This window comes from Echiichthys vipera (genome assembly GCF_963691815.1).
Source record: "Echiichthys vipera genome assembly, chromosome: 3".
NCBI classification, from domain to species: domain Eukaryota; kingdom Metazoa; phylum Chordata; class Actinopteri; order Perciformes; family Trachinidae; genus Echiichthys; species Echiichthys vipera.
Window position 1 is genome coordinate 6,671,071 of NC_139828.1, and position 21,733 is coordinate 6,692,803.

The 21,733-nt window shown below is 39.8% G+C and overlaps 1 protein-coding gene across 1 annotated transcript; it reads right to left on the bottom strand.

The window, feature by feature from the left end:
- Positions 1-205: 205 nt before the first annotated feature.
- LOC310966773 (phosphatidylinositol 4,5-bisphosphate 3-kinase catalytic subunit alpha isoform-like) lies at positions 206-17,339 on the bottom strand (the record flags this gene model as incomplete). Its single annotated transcript, XM_083940659.1, has 24 exons — positions 206-591; positions 1,284-1,446; positions 2,571-2,722; positions 3,029-3,146; positions 3,370-3,540; positions 3,656-3,734; positions 4,190-4,311; positions 4,401-4,507; positions 4,827-4,998; positions 5,138-5,241; positions 5,573-5,737; positions 6,057-6,138; positions 6,346-6,470; positions 9,706-9,840; positions 10,002-10,154; positions 11,712-11,817; positions 12,890-12,975; positions 13,488-13,733; positions 14,308-14,463; positions 14,564-14,658; positions 15,057-15,266; positions 15,782-15,908; positions 16,255-16,423; positions 17,284-17,339. 24 exons carry the CDS (start codon positions 17,337-17,339, stop codon positions 484-486), a joined length of 3,207 nt encoding a protein of 1,068 aa, XP_083796785.1. The 3' UTR covers positions 206-483.
- Between the last annotated feature and the right edge of the window lie 4,394 nt (positions 17,340-21,733).

The window sequence follows — 21,733 nt, forward strand, 5'->3', positions numbered from 1 at the left end:
CAATATTACACTCATGCTGCTCTGTGCAACAAATGTTAGAAACCCTTATTATGGAAGATAAGTTCGTTGTGCCCGCTATCTTCTCAGCGGTGATAAGATTAAAAAATAGGAAGTTGGAAGTTGAACTTACATTTATAGATTGGTAGATATGTCTTCTTTTACGCTGTTTTGTCCAATTTGTGATTTCCAGAAGGAGCAGAAGGGTAAGGGGTTCCCATTTCCTTTGTAACCCAGTTTGTTCCTGTTGTGGGAAAAAACAGAGGAAGCACAGTAGCCAAGGATAAAAGCAGCGTCCAGGTCGGGCACATCTTCACCAGGATAGGAGGACAACGCTCTCGTGTAGACATCACGACCACAGGAACAGGCTGATGATTATGGCCAGAAAAAATGCAGATAACCGGACCCTCATTTAGATTATAAGAAAAAATGGTAGTGGTGTTAAAAAAAAAAAAAAAAGCTGCAAAGTGAGCAGTTACTCCATGATCAGTTTAGTGCATGCTGTCTAATCGTGTGGAAAATCCAGTCCATCTTGGTGGTCCATCCTCCATGGTGAGCATCGTTCATTTGTTTCATAAAGTAGTCCAACGCCTCCTGCACAAAGCAGAACAAACAAAAGAGATACATAAGTACCGTATTTTCCGCAGGCGCACCTAAAAACCGTCAAATTTCTCAAAAGCCGACAGTGTGCCTTATAATCCGGTGCGCCTTATATATGGACCAATATTGAGCCACAACAGGTCTCCCAACTAGGGTGAGCAGCCGCCGACTCTATTTTCCCCCGTAGAAGAAGTAACGCGCGGTGCATGTTGAGATATACGACTGCGTGAAGCGTGCCGTTTCATTTCCATGTGTGTGTTTGTGTAAAGAGCCCAAAATGGCTCCTGTTAAGAGACACGCTTACGACGCAGAGTTTCAACTCAAGGCCATTAGTCACGCAGTAGAACACGGGAATAGAGCAGCAGCCAGAGAGTTTAACATGAACCAATCAATGGTGCGGAAGTGGAGGAAGCAACAAGACGACCTCCCCTGACTGTTTTGTTGACATTCCCTTTAGCGCAGCTTCATCTAATGGATGCGCAACGTAACGTAATAGCGTCTATTCTATGCACCTTATAATGCGGTGCGCCTTATATATGAAAAAAGTTTCAAAATAAGACATTCATTGAAGGTGCGCCTTATAATGTGGTGCGCCCTATAGTGCGGAAAATACGGTAATCATGCAGAGGTTTCAGGAAGCCAAATGTGAGACTTGAGACTATGAACACAGAGAAAAGTCTTATTACCTGTTCGCTTTTCTCCAGGGCCAGTGTTTTCCTGATGTAGGCGATGTCATCAAACGACTGCAGCTCAGGCATGCCAGAGCCCAGCATCATGGAGAACAGGTTGATGAAGAGGTTAGCATGCTGCCGGATGGCCAGGTAGGCTTTATAACACATTTCCTGGAACCTGGAGGGACCATGGCAAAGGAAATTAAAGAAAGACAAACAACAAAAGTTTGTTTAGTGGCTGCAGTGCAGAGAAGTCACAGAGGAAAGAGCTCAGTGTTGGGCTATGACACCACACAAAGCCAGGTCCAGTCCAGTCTGATGCCGTTTGAAGAAGATTTAAAACTGAAGCAGGCAGTTTTGATGAAATTGTCACTATGTCCTGGCAGCACTTCATTAGACATTAAATCTAAAAAAAAAAAAAAATGATGTTCCATTGCCTCCACCTGGTGTTTCTAAAGGCATCTGCAAGACTCCACCGCGTCTGAAGGAAAACAACCAATCAGACCTGAGCAGGCTCTAACGCAGCGTCAATAACAGCTCATGAACTGCAATTAAAGTGTCAAACTAGGCAGCGCTGATGAAATGTGAATAAACTGAATACTGCATTGCCTATTTCTCTTGACCTCTTTTAAATCACTTCTTAAAACTCATTTTTATAGACTTGCCTTCCTGTGATGCCGTCATTTTATCCTTTTCTTTCTTTTTTCTCTATACAATGATGTATAAATATGGTAATGCTGTAACTTATTGGATTTCACTATCGTATATTACTTGTTTTGTAACACTTTCTTGTGTGCATTTTGATTTATATGTCAAAGCACTTTGTAAACTGCTGTTTTTAAAGCGGCTATACAAATAAAGTTGCTATTATTATAAAGTGAAATATACTTTAGTGTATTGTTTAGTGTTTAGCTGTTAAATGAAACCAGTGGGTTTTAACTCAACTTGGTCACAAACTTTCTCATTTAACACATTTATTCAGGGAAGTGTCAGAGAGAAAGGCTCTTTTGGATCACATTCACACCCAAAAGCTGCCTGGTACAAACGCAAAAGAAGAAATTGTATGTTGCAAATTTAGTGAAACAGGCCTCGGACCTGAATGCCGGACAGGAAGGATGCAAGCCAACTGCTACGTTTCTGTTGAGTGATGAGTTCTCACACAGACTACCAGGGTTGAGTCAAACTTAGCCAAGAAAATGTAAACTTCCATTCCAATATTGTTGTGGCAGTATCTCATGATCCACCAGCCGACAGACTTAATAAAAAAGATGAAAGAAAATAAGAGGTAAGCTGCTGCAGTACCTTTCAAACTCTTTGGTCTTGGCACACTCCTGGGACCCCTTGCTGATGACGATGAGGAAGTCTTGCGTCAGCACAAAGGGCACTCGCTCTCTCTTGTAGCCAAATTTCTTCTTCTTATGATCCAGGAAATGGCCAAAATCAATATGAAACAACTGGACGAGAGCGGAAGAAAGCAAAAGTTTACAAACTCTCTCTAACAAGCAAACCTACTCCAACAGGAAATCTATATAACGTATTCCCACAGCAGAGATGAACACAACATTCATTCTGTCTGCTGAGGATTGGACTCAATTTATTCACTTTATCAAATATGTGATGGACTAAGTTATCTTATAAGATCTAACTAGAACATTGTTCCGGTTATTCTGTGTGAACTCTGCATGTATGAGCTTAAATGCCATCATATGTCCAGCCTTGGTCAAAACAGTGTGCGGTGTGTGTAGGCATACACAAGTTACCTGTCCATCATCTTTGACCATGATGTTGCTGTTGTGTCTGTCTCCTATTCCAAGGATAAAAGTAGCTACACAGTAGCCGGCACAGGACCTCGTAAACAGATCGACGGCCATGTCATACCTGCAAAACACACGCCAGGGACACAATTAATTAAGCTTCTTAAAAAAGAAATGAGATGTTTAAGAGTGAATTAAACAAAGCATTTACATGAAACTAAATTCAGACAGAAGTAAATGGGCTGTAACGTGAAATGTCCCACAGATGTCGTGCTCTAATGTTCTCTACTGTCTAATGATGCGAAGATGCTGTTAAAAAATAATAATATGAGGAGAGAGGCACTCACATCTCGCCCTTGTTCTTGTCCTTGAGCCACTGATGCAGAGTGTTTGAGTTGAACTGCAGGGCTCCCTTTAAGCCTCCTTTACACTGAATCTGCATTATGGTGTGGGAGCTGCGAACCACCTCAATGAGACCCACGCAGTCTCCTAATGACAGGCAGCCGTAAGGAAGCATCCTGGAGACGCACAAAACACATTTTCTTATGTGCACAGGAAAGAGTTAGAGGGTAAATTAATACAGATACATAAAGAGAAAGAAATATATATATTGACATAATAGGAGAGTCGTACCGTAGATCCAGTCCCTGATTCTGCCAAATATTCTCCATGATTTTAATAATTTGCAACGTCAGCATATCCTGCCGCAAGTCTACAACACAAACACACACAATGAAGGCAGTTACAGTTAATAACATCCTGAAACACCGGCAGATCTCACAGACACAGACACACACACACACACACACACACACACACACACACACACACACACACACACACACACACACACACACACACACACACACACACACACACACACACACACACACACACACACACACACACACACACACACACACACACACACACACACACACACACACACACACATAACATAACATAACATAACATAACATAACATAAGGATGAGTTAATAGTGCGATGTTTTAGATATAAGCTTCCCATAATCCTTTAGGCTTATCATTAAAGGCAATAAGCAATGTGTATGAGTGTGTGTGTGTATGAGTGTGTGTGTGTGTGTGTGTGTGCGCGCGTGTGTTTGCGTATGCGTGTGCGTGTGCCGTGTGTGTGTGTGTGTTTTACCATCTCCATTTTTGAAGATGATCTCATTGTTCTGGAAGAGCAGCTCGGACATGATGTCAGGATTCTCCCAGTTCAGCCACAGCGGTCTCTTGGCTGATGACATGATCCTGCATTCATCTAACCTGAGCACAAATGAATTCAAGTTACAAGCTACAACAAGCTTTTTTTTTACACATACACACACGCAAGCTCATTCACTATTGCTTCCAACCTCAGGTTTCCCAGTTGATGCGCAGGGTTGAGAGGAGAGGTGAAGTTCTGCAGAGCATCCATGTAGTCCGGTCTCTTCATCTGGTCCACAAGAAACCGCATCTGGACCTCCACGAGACACATGCAACCACAACAACAACACACATCCACAAGGAAAACTTCTAAAAATGACTGCATTTGTGCGGTGTTGCAACTCAAATTATAAATGAATAAACAAAGGCACAGATAGTTGAATGAACCAGACAATCTGATGTTCAGATCCCACATTTTCTTTTCCAAGAGAATTCCCTCAATATCCATTAACTGGTGGAGGTGTGGTGTAATTTCCACATATTTTGTTGATTGGTTATTTTAATAAAAAATAATGGCTATGTTCCTGTGTTTAAGAGTACAAGTGTGTATGTGTGTGTGCTGCCGCTCTCCTTACCTTCTGCGTCTCATCCTTCTTCTCCTGTTTGAGGATGTCAGTGAGGTTAATGAGCTTCTCCATGGCTTCTACCTGCCTGCTCAGGTGTTTGAGGTACATGCCACATGCCCTGCAGTAAGCCTCTAACAGCAGCCCAAACCTCTGGCTCACTGTTTTATTGTGCATTTCTGACCTGTGAGAGCACCACAAACAGAACAGAGTGAGAAGCAGCGAGGCATGAGGAGGTGGATTTTTTTTTTAGCTTTCTAGAAAAACACAGAGAAAGGAAGGCACATAAACATGAAGGAAACGCGATGTGAAAGGTGACTCACTTGAGATGCCAGAAGAAGAAATGACCTATCCTTTGATTGGTGAGGGCCTTTTTGAGGAGGAAACGGGCCAGGGGATTGTCGAGGTACTGCTCATACTTTAATACCTAGAACAGGAGGAGACGAAAGGAGGGAAGATTGGAGGGGAAGAGCCAGACGAGATGCAAAGTGTAGGTTCATTTCAGTCTCTCTCAGTGTCTCTCACCATGCAGTCTCTGTACACCAAGAACCAAATACAACGAAAGCCAGAGCAGAAAGTCTTCAACATAAAAGAACAGCAGCTTAACCTTGGCTGCCAAGGAGACTCGGGCTGGAGAAAGATTCCCCACAGTCCACTTGAGTCATAGTACTCTTAGTTCCCCATTGTCTTCCTTTTCATCTATTCTTTCGTCATTCAGTTTCGTGATTTTAAAAGCCCGGACTCTCAGTAAGACCTACCTGTACAAGCTGGATGAGGTACTGGGAGAGTTTGTCGTCTGTCAGGTATTTGTCGAGGCAGCGTACTGCAAAGTGCCTGACCATGGGGTCCGGATAGTTACAGTCCAACAGCTCCATGGCCTGCTCAGGACGGGTAGACGGCCATTCTTTCAACAGACAGTACATCTAGGAAACAAACCAAGAAATGTAAGCACACATTCAAGCTTAAAAGCAAGAAAGAAATACTTCCCTTACACGTTGACATGAACAGCCAGTAGATGGAATACGTTATAACTGCAACATGCTTTGCATTTGGTACTTACAAGCCAATTTAGTCTATTCCCATTTTTCAAAATCAATTAAAATTACATTTTGGAACAGCAGAGCTGAGTAAATGTTTCTTTAATGTTTCTTTCTATTTCCCTCGTGTTAATCAGACACAGATACAGATCAGGTAAGTAACAGTGCCTATAGGACTAGCAGGTATGAAAGGGTGTGTTATTACCTGTGCTACTTCATCTCTAGAGTTCCATTTGACAGCGAGAAGGATCTTGGGAAGGATCTCAGGGATGTTCATGCAGTAGTGCCTGGATGAGAACGAGAAAGGGGAGAACTACTGTGTGTTGGAGTTTACATTTTAATCTGTTGTTTTTACATATCTAGATCGGGGATAAAAGATTTTAAGAAAATATTTCTGTGATAGCCCAATATCGTCTGATAATATTGTTTGACCGACATAAAGTAGTACTTGAAGTGCTATCTGGTAAAGAAGGATTGGCTGGTTGGGGGGTTACCTGTGTCTCCAGAGGAAGTCTTTCTCCTGCTCAGTGATTTCTGAAAGAGGGTCTCTGTTACTCAGCTGTCTCATCTGCTCTGTGTCGCTCTCTGTCAGAGCGTGATCTCTGGCCGACCGGTTGCTCTGAAACACAGCAGAAAAAAAATACACTAATTAAGGATGCGTTATTAAATTACTAACACTAGCGTAATTAAACCGTTAGCCGTCATGTTTTTCAATTTACTATACGATATAGTTACAGTTTTAGGTGTGGACGGCCCTTTACTCTTTAATAAAACACAGAGTGACAGTATTTTATTACTTACTTCTACATTAACCAGTAGTGTTACCCAACTCTGTCGCTTCTCGTTAGAGCTTTTATACGTTCCTCTCTTTTATATATATATATATAATTATTATATATATATACAGTATTTTTATACTGGTACTTTAACAAATATTTACCCATCTGGATATTCAGCCATGCAGACATTGAGAAAAACAATCTTGAAACATTAACAACTGTGGTCCATTAAGACCCATTATTGTTGGGGAAGCTTCTCAGACAGATAAAGGAATTGCACCACGTTACGCTACCATCATAAATTAATCAACCACTGTATGTTCCAGCTCTCGTGCATCGCACAGTATGGACCTGTAACAACATGCCACATTAAAATCTATTTTCAGCAGTCATGTAAAAGATTCATACTATTGTACTATGGATTTGTACTTATAATCTTATTGTTTCAACCATTTCCACCACAGTTGGGTCAGAGGTTTAACCACAGTGCTAAATCAGTGTATATAGGGGTATAGACTGGGGTATACTGAAGTGAGATAACCACAGCATTCCTCCACATCGTTAATGTTTTTCCTATCACGACACCTTGTACTACTGAATCATGTTTATAATCTGCAAACTGAGAAGCTCTTTTCAGATCATCAGGCGGGTCTTTTTTTTTGCCGGAGCAGCTCGCATCTCTGAAGCGTGAAATTAACCTGTGAATGTATTTAAATGCATATATTCACCTAAAATGCATTTCTAAAGATGCATTCCCTTTGTTACTGACTTTATGTTCCCTGATACACAGCAACAACAGTAGATTCAGAGAAGGAAAGGAGAAAAGCAAGGGATGAAAGGAGGACGACACGTTAAACCTCTGTTCAGTCCCCTCCTGCTCTCTGTGATCACCGTGACAGTTTTAATGCGGCCAAATTCACAGTATACTCGTTCTCATTTACATATTTCTATGTTTCTGTTGTCAAACCATAAAACGAGTATACACTTTAAATTTCAGAGCTCGTGAACACAGAATGATCATTACGAAAGCTGAAGGTAGAATCATTACTTCAACGATGGTGACATTTTCAGAAGGAGCAAACTAAACTACAGATATATGACAGGAGCTGTGCTGTGGGATCAACCGATTATACTGACATTTAAAATGAGTGATGGAACAAAAGGTTGTCGTATTAAGTCCAGTCAAAAAGCATCTTCGTTTCCTCGTCTAAATGATCTGTGAACATGTGTTGATGCTGGTGATACGGAAGATGCCAGGAAAACAAGCTAAAAATCTATAAATGTTGTTGCAGAATAACAGATGCTCCACTTCTGAAACCTTTCCAGTGGACATTGAAGCTGCAACGGAGCCAGAGCACAGTCGATACTGTGTAGATTCAGCGTAAGGCGTAACCCTGACAACGCCCTTAAGTCATGAATTTTAACTTCTTTCTTTTGGTCATCCCTTTGCCGAGAATATGTAAAAAGAAGTTCTATTGTCCCTTCCCCAATCCTACTAACAAATCACAAAACCAAGTCTGATTTCTGACTGAATAAATGTGTTAAGTTAGATTTGAATTGTGACCGAGATAAGATCAAACTATTTTCTGGTCAGGAGCGAGACGGATGATATAATCATACATCACACACCGAGTTGGGCAGTCCTCACACATTTGTCACACACGTCATGAATAACTTAACACATCGTCTCACACTGTTCACATCCTCTCACATGGCAGAGTAACTCCAACTACACACACACACACACACACAAGTCACAGTTCTTGTGCCATATATCATTTAGAAATCTGATAAGCCGGCATCACCAACACCATCATGAATAACTGAACAGCTTACAGTGGCACTGCTGAGTCACATGAAAAGAGTTGGGACCTACTTCATTAACAAAGTGACAAGAAGTGCATTTTACAGTTCATTGTTAGGCTTAAAACAAACCACGTTTATCAAATAATATACTTAAATTAAAAATATCTAAAATGGTATAATGTTCTGATATAATAGCATACTACTATACGGTATATGCAAATGATTAAATACCATCTAACTATGATTACATGTGGTGTCTTACACAACACACATATACTGTATCTGTTAACAATAAAGAAGCACTGATCCGCAATGATGCCATCCAAATCTGTGTATACTCCACCCGCCACCCACCCACAATATTTTCTCCACTTTAGAGACCCCCATGGACATTTCACTCACCCTCTACCAGTCCACTTATGAGTGTTTTCTGTTCATGTGAAACCTCACTGTGCACCTCTGCAGTGCACAGCACAAAGTATCAAAACTGAAACCTGTAGTTATAAATGTGACACAGGAAACAAAACTAAACATTAAGCTCCGGAAATAATCAATAAAACTGCTGTTCCTGGTGCATAAATGCGCACACAGCGACACACTCGTCTGACGAAAAGTAACCAGCAGCTTTTCTCTCTGCTACATTTATATAATGTTATTAATATTTTCCTTAATGATGCATTATTTTGTAGACCCACAACACATCCACAATCAGAATGGGGTTTTTTTCTGATTGACGGATTAACTGCGGTGCCTGTGCATCACTAGTTCACATTACTGAGACATTACCCTCAACACTTACTTAGCGGATCGTGTCATTACATGTATTGCATTCAACAAGGACACCAGCACACCTCACATTAGAGCCCCGTTAAACAATGTAAAAAAATATCACTCTACAAAGAAATCTGGTGAGTGGGGAACACCTCCATTAATAACTTTTCATCTTCTCTAAGTCAATATAGAATATATTTTATAAAAAGTGCACATTTGAGCTTTAATTGGAATATGAAAGTAAAGATGCTGTGAATGCTGCAACTAATGTCTTTGTCTTTATCGCATGATTTCCCACTTGCATGTCTATCATACGTACAATGGTTTGAATGAATTTGGTCCAAAAGTGCACATCTCTCTTACTCATGTGTGCTTCTCTTGGCGCTCAAGTGGTCCAGGCATCTTACGCTCAACCACACCTGCAAGCTCCCTACTGGTTTTTGATATGTCACTATAACACTTGCGTTTGAGTTTAACCCTGGAAAAGCAGGTTATTACCTGTCCAGAGAGGTTGTAGTTGAATCCCAGTTCCCTCGAGATGGTCCAGTTTGCATGGTCCTCTACTGCATTCATTTCTGGGTATTTGACCGAACTACTAAAATGGTCAAACTCCAGCTCCAGACATGGGGTTTCCTGGACAACACAGATTAAAAGTATAGTATCAAATTGTGTAAACTACTAGTTTCTCACAGGTTTCCATATTTAAACTCCCATTTACATATGGAAACCTGTTCCTTCTTATGACCCATTTCTGGCACCTTCCCATTTTAATTCAAGATGCTGAATTTGAATACCTTATTAGGGTTGGATCCAGTGACTCCTATGGGGTTGAGGAGGTCTTCAAGGCCGTGAGGGACGGGCCAGAGGTTCAGAGCCATCTTGCTGGCCACCAGAGTGTGAGTGTAGTCAAACAAGTTGATATTTCCCCAAGCTAGTGGACAGTGCTCCTAAAAGGGGGCGAGAGAAGACACATTTGGTAAATCATTTTAACACCAACATATTTTAGCACTCAGTGTGGAAGTCTATAATCTCATGAAGGTTTTTTTATCAAAAGGATAAAAAAAGAAAAAGAAAGAATCAAAGATAACTGATAACGGCACAAGGGACAGCAAAACCACCTGGCAATATGTACCATCCTTTTATTTTTGGATATAAAGACAATCAAACAATCAGTAAACTGCAGAACTCCATCTATCACAGCTACCAAGCCTTCCCAAAGGCTAAGTTGGCTGAGTAAATGTTTAAGATAAGATAACATCTTGATCTTCAGAGTGAGTCTTCACTAAGGGGCAGTGATGGAACCAGGGCAACATGATGAGGCAGACAGAGTTACATGTAGACAGCCAGTCAAAATGCACCTATTTATAGTAAGTGCTGGAACAAAAGGCTGCAGCAGAGAAGTGTTTATCTTTCATTCAGGTGGGGCATGAAAGAGCATCCGCTAACCTGACCCAAGTCTAGCACGGTACGGGACAGGGCTCACCCCAGGTGTCTATTACAATATCCATGTCTGGCATTCATTGATACACTCCAGACACCTCTCCCTTCCAGCTTTTCCACCACAGAGAGATGGAAAAACCCCTCTGTGTGGGTGTCTGTTGTGAGTATCAGACCCATTGTATAAAAACACAGACTCGCGGACACTCCCAACGGTTTTACACCTCATGGTTTCTAAACATAGAGTACAATGTGCAAACAATCATTATTTTTCATTTCATTTTGGTGCAAATTCATATTATGCTATAAAGCAAAAGATTAAGTGTTAAATGTCTTGTAAATCTTAGCCCTAATATTTGATTTTGCATTATCTGATTCAGTTTTTCTGATGTCAACATCTTTAGTTTTTATACTTCGTTACGGGTTTGATAGAGGAAAAATTAGCCTGTTCCACATCATCATGAAGTAACGAAGCAAATTCTAACATGAATGGAAAAGTCCCTTCTGCTGATTGCGTTACTGTGGATGTTTTCTGCCACCACGGTGCCCATGGCTGATTAGTAATTAAACAGAGCCAAAGATGATACCACAGCTCCCCTTCACCATGGACACATATACTCTGAATGACAAATAGAGAAGGGCAGGTTAATGAACCAATTCCAGCACATGCTATACACACATGAAAGGAACCTATACTGTACATATAACACCCTCCAGGATGGCTTAGCATGCAAGTGTTGAATAAAAAATTTAAACACTGCTTTCTACTTTCACGCTGTGTCAACAACAGCCCTGTCTGCGATCTGTAATGCTGCTCATATTTAGCTTGCTGTGCCCAGTTACAGATGTTTTTGTTTTTAAATTATAAAATGCAATTTTCACTATTGTAATATGTAGTTTTATTTATTGTTTTCCCTCAATGAAACTGTAGATTTTACTTTTACGTGATTATTTCTAACTGCTGAAAATAGAACATTCTAGTGAGACACTTCCTGTTTTTGCATGTCTACTTCCTGTCAACTTAAGTTGCATTGTGGAGTAATTTCCTTCACTGTTTTCTATCCTACCTCCTTGGCTCCCTTCCTGCCCTTGACAGAGCAGATGGAGAGGCAGAGTCTGGCGGCACGGGGAATGTCTGGGATGTACATATCGTAGGTGAGCCACTCATTCCACCTGCAGACAAAGAAAGAAAGAGACACAGATCATTTTTGAGACTGGGGCCATGAAAAAGATCCATAAACAATAAATAATAAGGCCTGGAGGGCAAGCAATAACCACCAAGAAGACTACGTAAAGAGAACTGTGCCCCTCACTTCTCTTAAGTGCTTCCAATGATAGAAAACTGAAGGCTCAGACAGCTTACACTGCTATTACACAGGGCTGATGAGCCTATACTTTCAGAAACCACATAAAAAGGCACCTCAGCGCCAACATTATTTGAATGAGACTATTATAACAGGCTTATATAGTTTGGACAGTATTCTTTTCACCTCTCCAGAGGTACAAGAGTGGACCAGATGTGGGATTAACAGTAATGTAATACAGCAGTCTAGTGTTACTAGCCAACGCTAAACGTTACCTTAGACTACTTCAAGTAAACTAGAAGTGTACATTTTCTAAAGAACTATCTCAGTGAAATAAAGAGAAGGTGAATTAAAGTAGTACCATAATGGATTAATCACATTTTATCTAATTGTTTTCTGGTTTTACTTTTGACTGTCTCCCACATTTTTCAAAGCACTAAATAACTTTATTAATAAAACGTCATCACAAATTAAGTTATTAGGCGGTTGGCAAAAAAACAATTCATGTAAAAATCACATTCCTATCTTCTAAGATTCATAACTTCCAAAAATGTATTTTTTAAAAACTCTTTTCCCGTCTCACCGTGCACACTAGACACTGTTGTGGGAAGCTACCTGCTAGACAGTCACTGCCAGCCAACCCGTCACTGAAGGCAAGTCTTTTGGCGCACTTAAGATTTCCCAACCTCCAGAGAAGACGGAACTGGGCACGACTCATTCAATATGCCAGGTTTACGAAATGACAGTCAAGTACGTCGGCAACGCTACAAACTACCACTGTGGTCAAGACGTGTTGAATCGAAAATCGAATCACCAAGAATCAGAATGGAATCGTGAGACACCAAAAGATTCCCACCCCTAAAAGTTATTATTATAATTAAGGGGTCATGCATTAAAGGGTAGTGGATTTTCAGGTATTATAATGAAGGGTGGGTAATTACCTGGGGTTGGAGCAGGGTACTCTCTGTGTGTTGACGTTGTCACACATCTGTTCACCTCCATGGTAAATGCCTGTTCTCACATATATCTATAAATATACAAGAGAAGCAAAATGCAGCGAGAACAAAACCCAAACATTAATAAAAGATGTGATATATCTTCCCTTTGACATTTCTAAGAGATTTGCCTGTTGGAACTTATCTCAGAAGTGAATCACTAATAGTGCGCGACAGCTGTCATGTTAAATGATCATTACACTTAAGTGGCATGCGTTCTGACAGTTCTGTGAACATATACGCAAATGATTCATGACAGCAAACCAGCATGAGCTAGCAGAGCTACTTTCCCTAAAAGTCTGTTCACAAGAAACCTGGGCAATGACTGTTTGTTTCCACAGGAAGTGGGAGAGTTGGAAGATGGGACACTTTGCACAACTGAAATAACAGTCAACCGATACTGCTCAAAAACAAATCCTCATTCATTAATCTGCGGACGAAATCCAATGAAATCCAATAGAGCGCTTGAGTCAAGGTTCTGTGATATAATTTGACTGATGAACACGGACACTCGTACATTCCTGTAAGCACTGTGAGCCCCCACCTTGTCTATGTCCCGTATATTGACGTTAACATATGTGGCACAGAGGATTCGTATTCGCAGAGTTCCGTTGATGGTCCAAAGCGACTTGGCAGCTGCCTCACCATTCATATAGGACGTTGCCGTGGAGATACGTCGAGAGTATGATGGCATGACAAAGTTGTCTGTAGGCAACTGAGTGTATAGGCTGTCCTTAGCCATCAGCATCAGGTTAGGCATCCTGCCCAGCATGATGCAACTACGGATATACTAGAGGGAGAGAGGCAGAGAGAGAGGGAATGACGCAGAGGAGGATGGTTAGAACCTCAGTACACAGTTCTGCTAGAGTTACAGCGTGCGTCATTGTAACCAGTGATATCAATCGGTCGTCTTCCAGCGGCCACTGACTGAGTGACTGAGGAGGAAACAGGACATATACTTTGATCTGGCTCATGTGGACATTAGCCAGGACTATGAGCACAGGCATCCAATCACGTGCATGCATGAGGAATTGGCTCCAGTTTATTAATGAAAGGTAACGTTGATTTGACATATCCACAATGGTTACAATAAACCAAAGAAAGGGATGTGTGATTGCACGTGTCACCCCCAGTGTGAAGACCAACCACGCCTGCTATTCTTTTTAAATCTTTGGGCCAATAAAGTTGATCAAACTCTTCCTTCATGTAAGCCTGTAATGTTTTCTTAAACAAATGTTTAATATGAATCACTGAAACTATAAAGCAAATATTTACTACCTGCATAAACGATTTGTCATGCTTTTAAATGTAATTTCTCACAAATTGAATGTTTTTCTAAATAGATTTTTACTCATGTCTCTTACCTTATACTGGCTGATGGGGTACTTTTCCAGCAGGTACTCATCACAGCCACAAACTTTGAGGATGTATTTACCCTGATATTCCTGAACGCACATCTTTAGCTGCTCTGGGGACAGCAGCATGCTGCGTGTCTTCTTACGAATGGCCTCTGCGATCACCTTTAGGACAAGATGCATGCAGAGAGCAGACATTAGACACCCTCTTATATTATATCCTCATGCTTCCTCACAATTTAAAAGTAATGGTGGCTGATCTGACCTGCTCAGGCACACAGTCGTGGTTGATCTTCAATGTGTACTTTTGTTTGTCGTTGTTTGGAGAAACAATCACCCAAATCACAACAATAATCTGACCTACAGAAAAAAAAAGACACAAAGAATGAAAAAAAGCTGAGAAAAAAATTTGTCAATAATTCAAAATTCGAGCAGCGACCCAGAAACAATGACTTCCCACCTTTATTTGTTCTGAGGTCTGAGCGTCACAGTAATAGCCCCTCAATCAATTCATTGAATGCCCAGCTCATTACTGCAGTTCCCATCCATTGTTAAGGCTGGCTAGTAGTGATTAAGTATTGATGGGAGGCTAAAATGTTCACTTCTTGCTCCCTCTTGTCTTCCTCTTGTCTTTAAGTGCTTTCTTTCTGTTTCAATTTCTCAACAACAACAATAACAGAATATATATTTCCTATTTTCTCCTTTCCTGTGAAAGACTTTGTACTGAAAAAGAAAAATAGAATAAAGCTGTTGCCCACCTTTGTCCAGTTTGCTATAGATGTGTTTAGGAAGTTCCTGTGTGGATTCTACGTTGGGTGGGTAAACATACAGCGCTCTACTGTGGGGCCCGTTGGCGTCTCTCAGCTCCACAGAGTCTTTGCAAACACTCAGGATGTTTCTCCTGAAGTCCTGGACCTCGGGGTCCTTCACAAGGTCAAACTCACACACAGGCATACCAATGGCAAAACCTGACAGAACAGAAAGTTTGGTCTATTTAAAGATACAGAAGAAAATATGTTTTCCTCCTCTATCTACTGTCCTTTTCTAAAACATGCAAAACAATACCCCCAAACAATTGTAAAGAGCTTTAGTACATCAGTTCTGCTGATTACATGAAGCTCAGATTTAGCCTGATTACACAGCTCAGGGAGGCGTTTTCATTTACAACTTAACTTGTGGATAAAATCACAAAATATTCTACTTAGTTTGCTTCAACTAAACAGAAAGACATTAAAGAAACTTAGTTGCATCTTTTGTGTTTCCCATTTAATTAAAAACAGCACCTATTTAGCATCTAGCTTTTATAGTTTATCTAGCTAAACATACAAACTTTTGCTACACTGAAGCAAAATAGTTGTTTTTTAACTGAACAAGAACCTGTATTTTGAATAAGTCATTTTTTAAACCATATTTTAATTCAAACAAAAGTAAAAAATAACACACACATGAGAACGAGTGCTTATCTGAGGAGAAAATCTCTCACCGATCTCTCTGTTGAGGATCTTTTCCTCTCGGTTGCCAACTGGTTCAATGACCTTGAGGAAGGGCTGAAAGAGTCGAAGGTCACACAGCCTTCGGGTCTCATCATAGAACTCCTCCCGCTCGGCTTCCTGCAAGCAGGACAAAAAAAACACACGGGCCGTGTTCAAACATTTCCTTTTTCATGAAAACCCATCCACCCACCCGTGAATTTCTGAGTGAGCGCTGACAGCCCTCTTGCAGGTGTAGAATTGATGTTTAAGAAATGGTGTGTCTTTAAACACAGAGAAGCAGAGAGACAAGCGAGATGTGAATATTTGTTAGCCTTTCATTCACATGAGTTACAGAGACCTATTTCTTTTGAAGAGCACCTCCAGGTTACTGTTCTGCTATATTAACAGCTTTACTGGGGTGGCTCCACCAAACTTTTGATAATGGATAAACTTTTTAGATGGACACCTCTGCCTCTGTTCTTACTTGAGTGACACTGACAAAGATGTAGGACGTCTCCTCCTGTAGAAGGTGATGGAGAGGATATTTCCGGGCCTCCTTGAACAGCTCATGTTTGATGGTGATGAGCGTGGCCTCACGGAGACACTCCAGGGTCAGAATCATCCCATTAGGCAGTAAGCAGTCCACCAGGATCCTGCAGACACACTCATCATTATAATAATATGTTGATGAATAGCTTAATTATTTACTTTTTCACTTACTATTCATAAGCCTGTGAATGTTCTCATTCGTCCAGGTCATCGTTATCCTCAAAGCAATTTCAGTCAAAAACAACTGGACTGGTTGTTTGTCTAGGAAGACGTTACTATTCATATTTCATAACATCCAATAAGGGAAATATAAACAAAAGAACATCTAACAACAATAACTGAAGACTAAATAACGTAATAAATGCATAGGCTTGTGAACTTTGGAGATTTTTATATTTGCAGTAACATGAAATGAACAGACAAATACTTGTTGAGGCATTTGTACACAAAACAAATGTGCAGTGTCTATTTGCCCCAGGCTGAGATAGTCACACGGCAGCTACTCGGCCATTTACATCCGCCGGCAAGTTTTTATCTATTATTAAACCTTTATTTAACCGGTGAGTCCCACTGAGATCTCAAAAATCTATTACCAAGTTACATAGGTCAACATAGCAGCAGTACACAGAAGTTTCGAAAGTATAGAAAAAAAACGTTTTTTTTTTGCAAATATTATCTACCTAAAGCGCTGTCGCCTCACAGCAATAAGGTTACAGGTTCGCATCCCGGCTAGGGCCCTTCTGTGAGGAGTTTGCATGTTCTCCCCGTGTCTGCGTGGGTTTACCCCAGGTTCTCTGGGTTTCCTCCCACAGTCCAAAGACGTGCATGTGTTAGGTTAATTGATGACTCTAAAATTGCCCGTAGGTGTGAATGGTTGTCTGTCTCTGTTCGTCTCTATGTGCCCTGTGATAGACTGGCATCCTGTCCAGGGTGTACCCCGCAAAAAAAAAACAGTGGGTCTTACCTAGGAGGCATCAAGTGGATGCCCCATAGCTCCCCTGAGGACGGCCTGGGAGGCATCTTCCTCTCTGTCTCCCAGCTCAGTCACAGAGTAAAGCTGCAGAGCACAACCTGAAAGATAACAACACTTTAAAGCTGTGACCCATAAGGTAAAGCAACAGGCTGAATGTCCTGTTCGACTTAAGCCCCAGTGGTGATTCCTAATGTCACAAAATGAGGTTCTGTTTGTTTGCTGTTGTTAAATACGGTTTCCTTGATGCTTCTTTTCATTGTGCTACACTAAAATGAACAGAACTGTATACAGTAGTATACTTACTACTTACTAATCCTGGTCTGAATTAATGTATGGCAATAAAACGGCGATACTATAATTGTTTTCTCACTTTTTCAAGCACTAAATTTGGTGTTATTGTGAAAGGTTATCTACGGAAGAGATACAAACACAACAATTGGTACTAGAATTATTTTTCGTAAGAGTCCAAATGCCGGTCCAAAATAGGTCAAACATGATATGCCTATCTTATAGCAATTATGTTTTGTTTTTATTCTGACATTAATATGACATTTATTAAGTGATGCACACCTAGCAAAACAAAACAAACATATTTATGACATGTCACAGAGTAAAGTATTGTATTTGTACTTGATAAAGGCCTTTCCCCTAAATCCTCAGTGATCATCAAATCTACATTTCATATCATATGTGAACACCAAAATAAAGTGTTTACGCTGTGGCTGTATTTCTACTCGTCAACATTTGCTCATTCTTCAGATCTCTGTCATGGAGTTCTGGGAAACAGCAGGGGTTTGTGGGAAGTATTGACAGAAGTATTTTCGACAGATTGCTCATGTCCAACACTCAGAAAAACAACACAGTGACTCAACTGCAACAGATTGTGACAGTGATGGGAAAGTATGTGTTTCTGTGGGCTCTTAGAAAATTACAACATGCCTTAATTTAACCTTCAGCCAACTAAGGCTATAAACAACTCTTAAGGGGGGGGGGGGGTGACAATGCACAATGACAAAAACAATTAAAGGAATCATGGTTTTCATGTGTTTCCAATGTAGCAGATTGCTTTAATGGTTTTTTTTTTTAGGGCAGTCGGTGTTTAATCAGACAATTTAATGGTTAGGTTCGTATTTAAAGGTCAATCCCCACATGGATAAATGAATCAGTGTAAAAAGGCGTTAAAAATTACCAGACAGAAGGATCACAATTACACGAGCAATAATCAGGGCCAAAATGCAAACTCAGTTAAAATCAGTGTATTGCTAAATGAGCTACACTAGGCTTCAGAAAATGTATTTTAAAATAAAAGTTCCCCAACAGAAACAGACCAAAGTTAAATCAAAAATCACTTTATGGTTTCAAGCACAAAAAACTAAAGAAATAATCTCAGTTTGTTTAATTCTGTTTTAGTTGTTTTTTTGTAGGAGTGAATCCTCTTCTCAAACTAAACAATATAGGATCTCTGATAAGTTTCAGTTTCGTTTTTCACCATTAGGAGTGAAGCCTCTTCCCAAACAATTTAACAAACAATCTTTGAACAAGTGAATCTCCAACGCTGTCGGAGTTTTCGGAGAATTATAAACATGCAACCATGTAGAGACAGAATTTACATTCTGTAAATAAGATGAATAACATAAGGCTGTTTAGTTTGTTTACTGAAAGGACAAGGTAGAGCTGTTCTACAGGAAAGGGACCCTTAAGGGACTTATTACAATTCAATAAAATCAACTTGACTTTAAGGGGGGCGGGGGATGCCGTTGGGGGAAGGGGGGGCATGGCTCCCCTAATGTACTTGTAGGGGAAACACCGCTATATTAGCTTTACTTTTTAAATACAAGATATTTTGAGCAAAAATAGACAAAAGGCCTCCACTTATAGGACTGCACAAAGGCAAACTATACTGAAGATAATATATTGAAATCCTTAAAGAACCCATAACTGATCACTGAATCTATAATAACACTAATGTAACATGTCTATGGGTAGCTCAAGGAAGTATTGGTGCAGTCAGACAATATTGTATCTAATCTTTTTCAACAAGAGCTGGTGGATACTTTCTCTGAGGGGAAAACAAATATTAGCAAATTACAATCAGATACAGTGGCCAGGAAGGTAGAAGCCAATACTTTTTTATATCACGCAGCTCGAGCACTCAAACTGTCTCGCCTATTTGTCCATCAGCCTTTCAGTCTGGGAACGAACAACGCTTAAGATCTGTCAATATCATAATAATGATATCTTGTCTCATTTTAAAATATCAATATTATTTTCATATCCACCCACTTTATCTACCCGGAGTCTAGGCACCAAACAACATTGTCCCTGGGTCTCAGACTGGATTCAGTGGAAACGTCACCTGGCAAGACTTATGCTAACTGGTAAGACACCTTAGAGGATATCCATGACATGCTAGTGAAGTTCCTTGCTGTCTTTGTTGCACTTTCACCTCTGAATGACCACTAACACTTTTCCAATAATTCAAACAACAGGTCTGTTGTGCACTGATTGTGCCCAACCGTTTGCCTGTTTAGAAACGCAACCAAGCCAATCAGTGCTTTGTAGGCACGGCTCAGATTTCCTGTGCGTGTTGTGCCAGAACCAGAAGAATGGCCACAAAAACAGCAACACACGGAGATGACACTGACACAGCTACAGTGACTGTCTAAGAGTTGACATACAAGAGAACTCTGCATATTTCCTTAATCGTATTGCTGGACAATAATTCAGTTTGATCATGTACGTCTTTCACAGGATTTGTATTGTGATGCTCTGCTTGTGCTGTTGCAAATGCAAAACTGCCCAGGCTAAGCATCCACTGAATGGATGAAGGGTTACATGATGTATAAATAAAAAAAAAGAGTGGATAGCACCCTCTGAAATTCAGACAACTGACAGAAAATTGTCAACCCAGTTAAAGTTCAGAGTTTTGACTGACACACAAATGCATGAAATTGATATTTAACTGGCAAACTTCATCCACAAAGAAGGGTTAGCATTGAATATGTACAAAAACAAGCCAAAACGGAAAAACCTGAAGTAAAAACAAACCACCCATTGAGCAGTTCTGCGATCTGTGACCCTGATCAGGATGCAGCTAAGCGCTTTAGGACAAAAGAGGAAGCTTCCTCACAACACAGGATGTGGGGAATGGATGGGGAAACATTGGCGTAGAGACACAAGCTTGCTTTGAATACTGAAACACGACTGCACTAGTAGTCGTGTAGGCTAGCAGTGGCAGTTTGGCGAGATCAAACATATATATGCTCAGCCTGTACAACACATATCTGTGGGTAAGAGGAGGTTTGGCCAGTTGCACCACATTACATTGCGTTGCCACTGTGTGCACATGATTGCTTATTATACTGTAGATGTGTGACTTGCTGCTGCTCATGGAGGAATTGTTGGGTCTCTGTAAATCATAAAGAAGTCAGAGTGTGATTTAGACCTACTTTATATGCAAAGTGTTTTGATGTGGCACTATAAATAACATTTAATTGAATTAAACCACAAAGATGATTTATGGAAACACTTGGAAACAATTTACAACTTTAATTTCTGTCTGTTAAATTATCTTTGCAAGCTGCATCTGTCAGTTTCAAGAAAGAAGACATTAAGTTAGACATTAAATGTATTTGCTGGACTGTAAACACAGAAGAGAAGAATCAGTGAACATACCTAAGAGAGACACGCCCTCCTATTTTGACGAAGGGACAGTTCCACCCTTCATGTTTCAATCCATCTTCACGCTGTCACAGAAATATGTTGGGAGGAGATGAGCATGAAAACAAAACAACATCTCAAACACACACACACACACACAACTAACATCTTACTGTATAATGAATTTACCCCTTTTGTGGTATGATTAACTGCGTAACCTATTACAATTTGTCAATTACGTATGTCTTGTGTATATATCTTATATATACAACATGTATATATATATATATAACTAATATATCTTTATGTTATCATTCTGCTCTCTGAAGTTGTATTATGTATTAGTATGTCTGACTATGATACTACTTTACTTTTTTCTACTTTTTCTACTACTACTACTTTTTGATGAATAAATAATTTAAATAAAACGTGAAAAAATAAAATAAAAAATAATAATAAAAGTGAAAAATAATAAATAAACGTGAAAAAAATTATTAAAAAATAAACGTGAGAAATAAATAAATAGACATGGAAAAAATAATGATAAATAAATAAACATGAAAAATAATTGATATAAATAAACGTGAAAAATACTAATACGTGTGAAAAAATAATAATAAATAAACGTGAAAAATACTAATAAATGTGAAAAAATAATAATAAATAAACGTGAAAAATACTAATAAATGTGAAAAAATAATAATAAATAAACGTGAAAAATAAATAAATAGACATGGAAAAAAAATAAAAGTGAAATCTAAAAAAACATTTATTATTATTA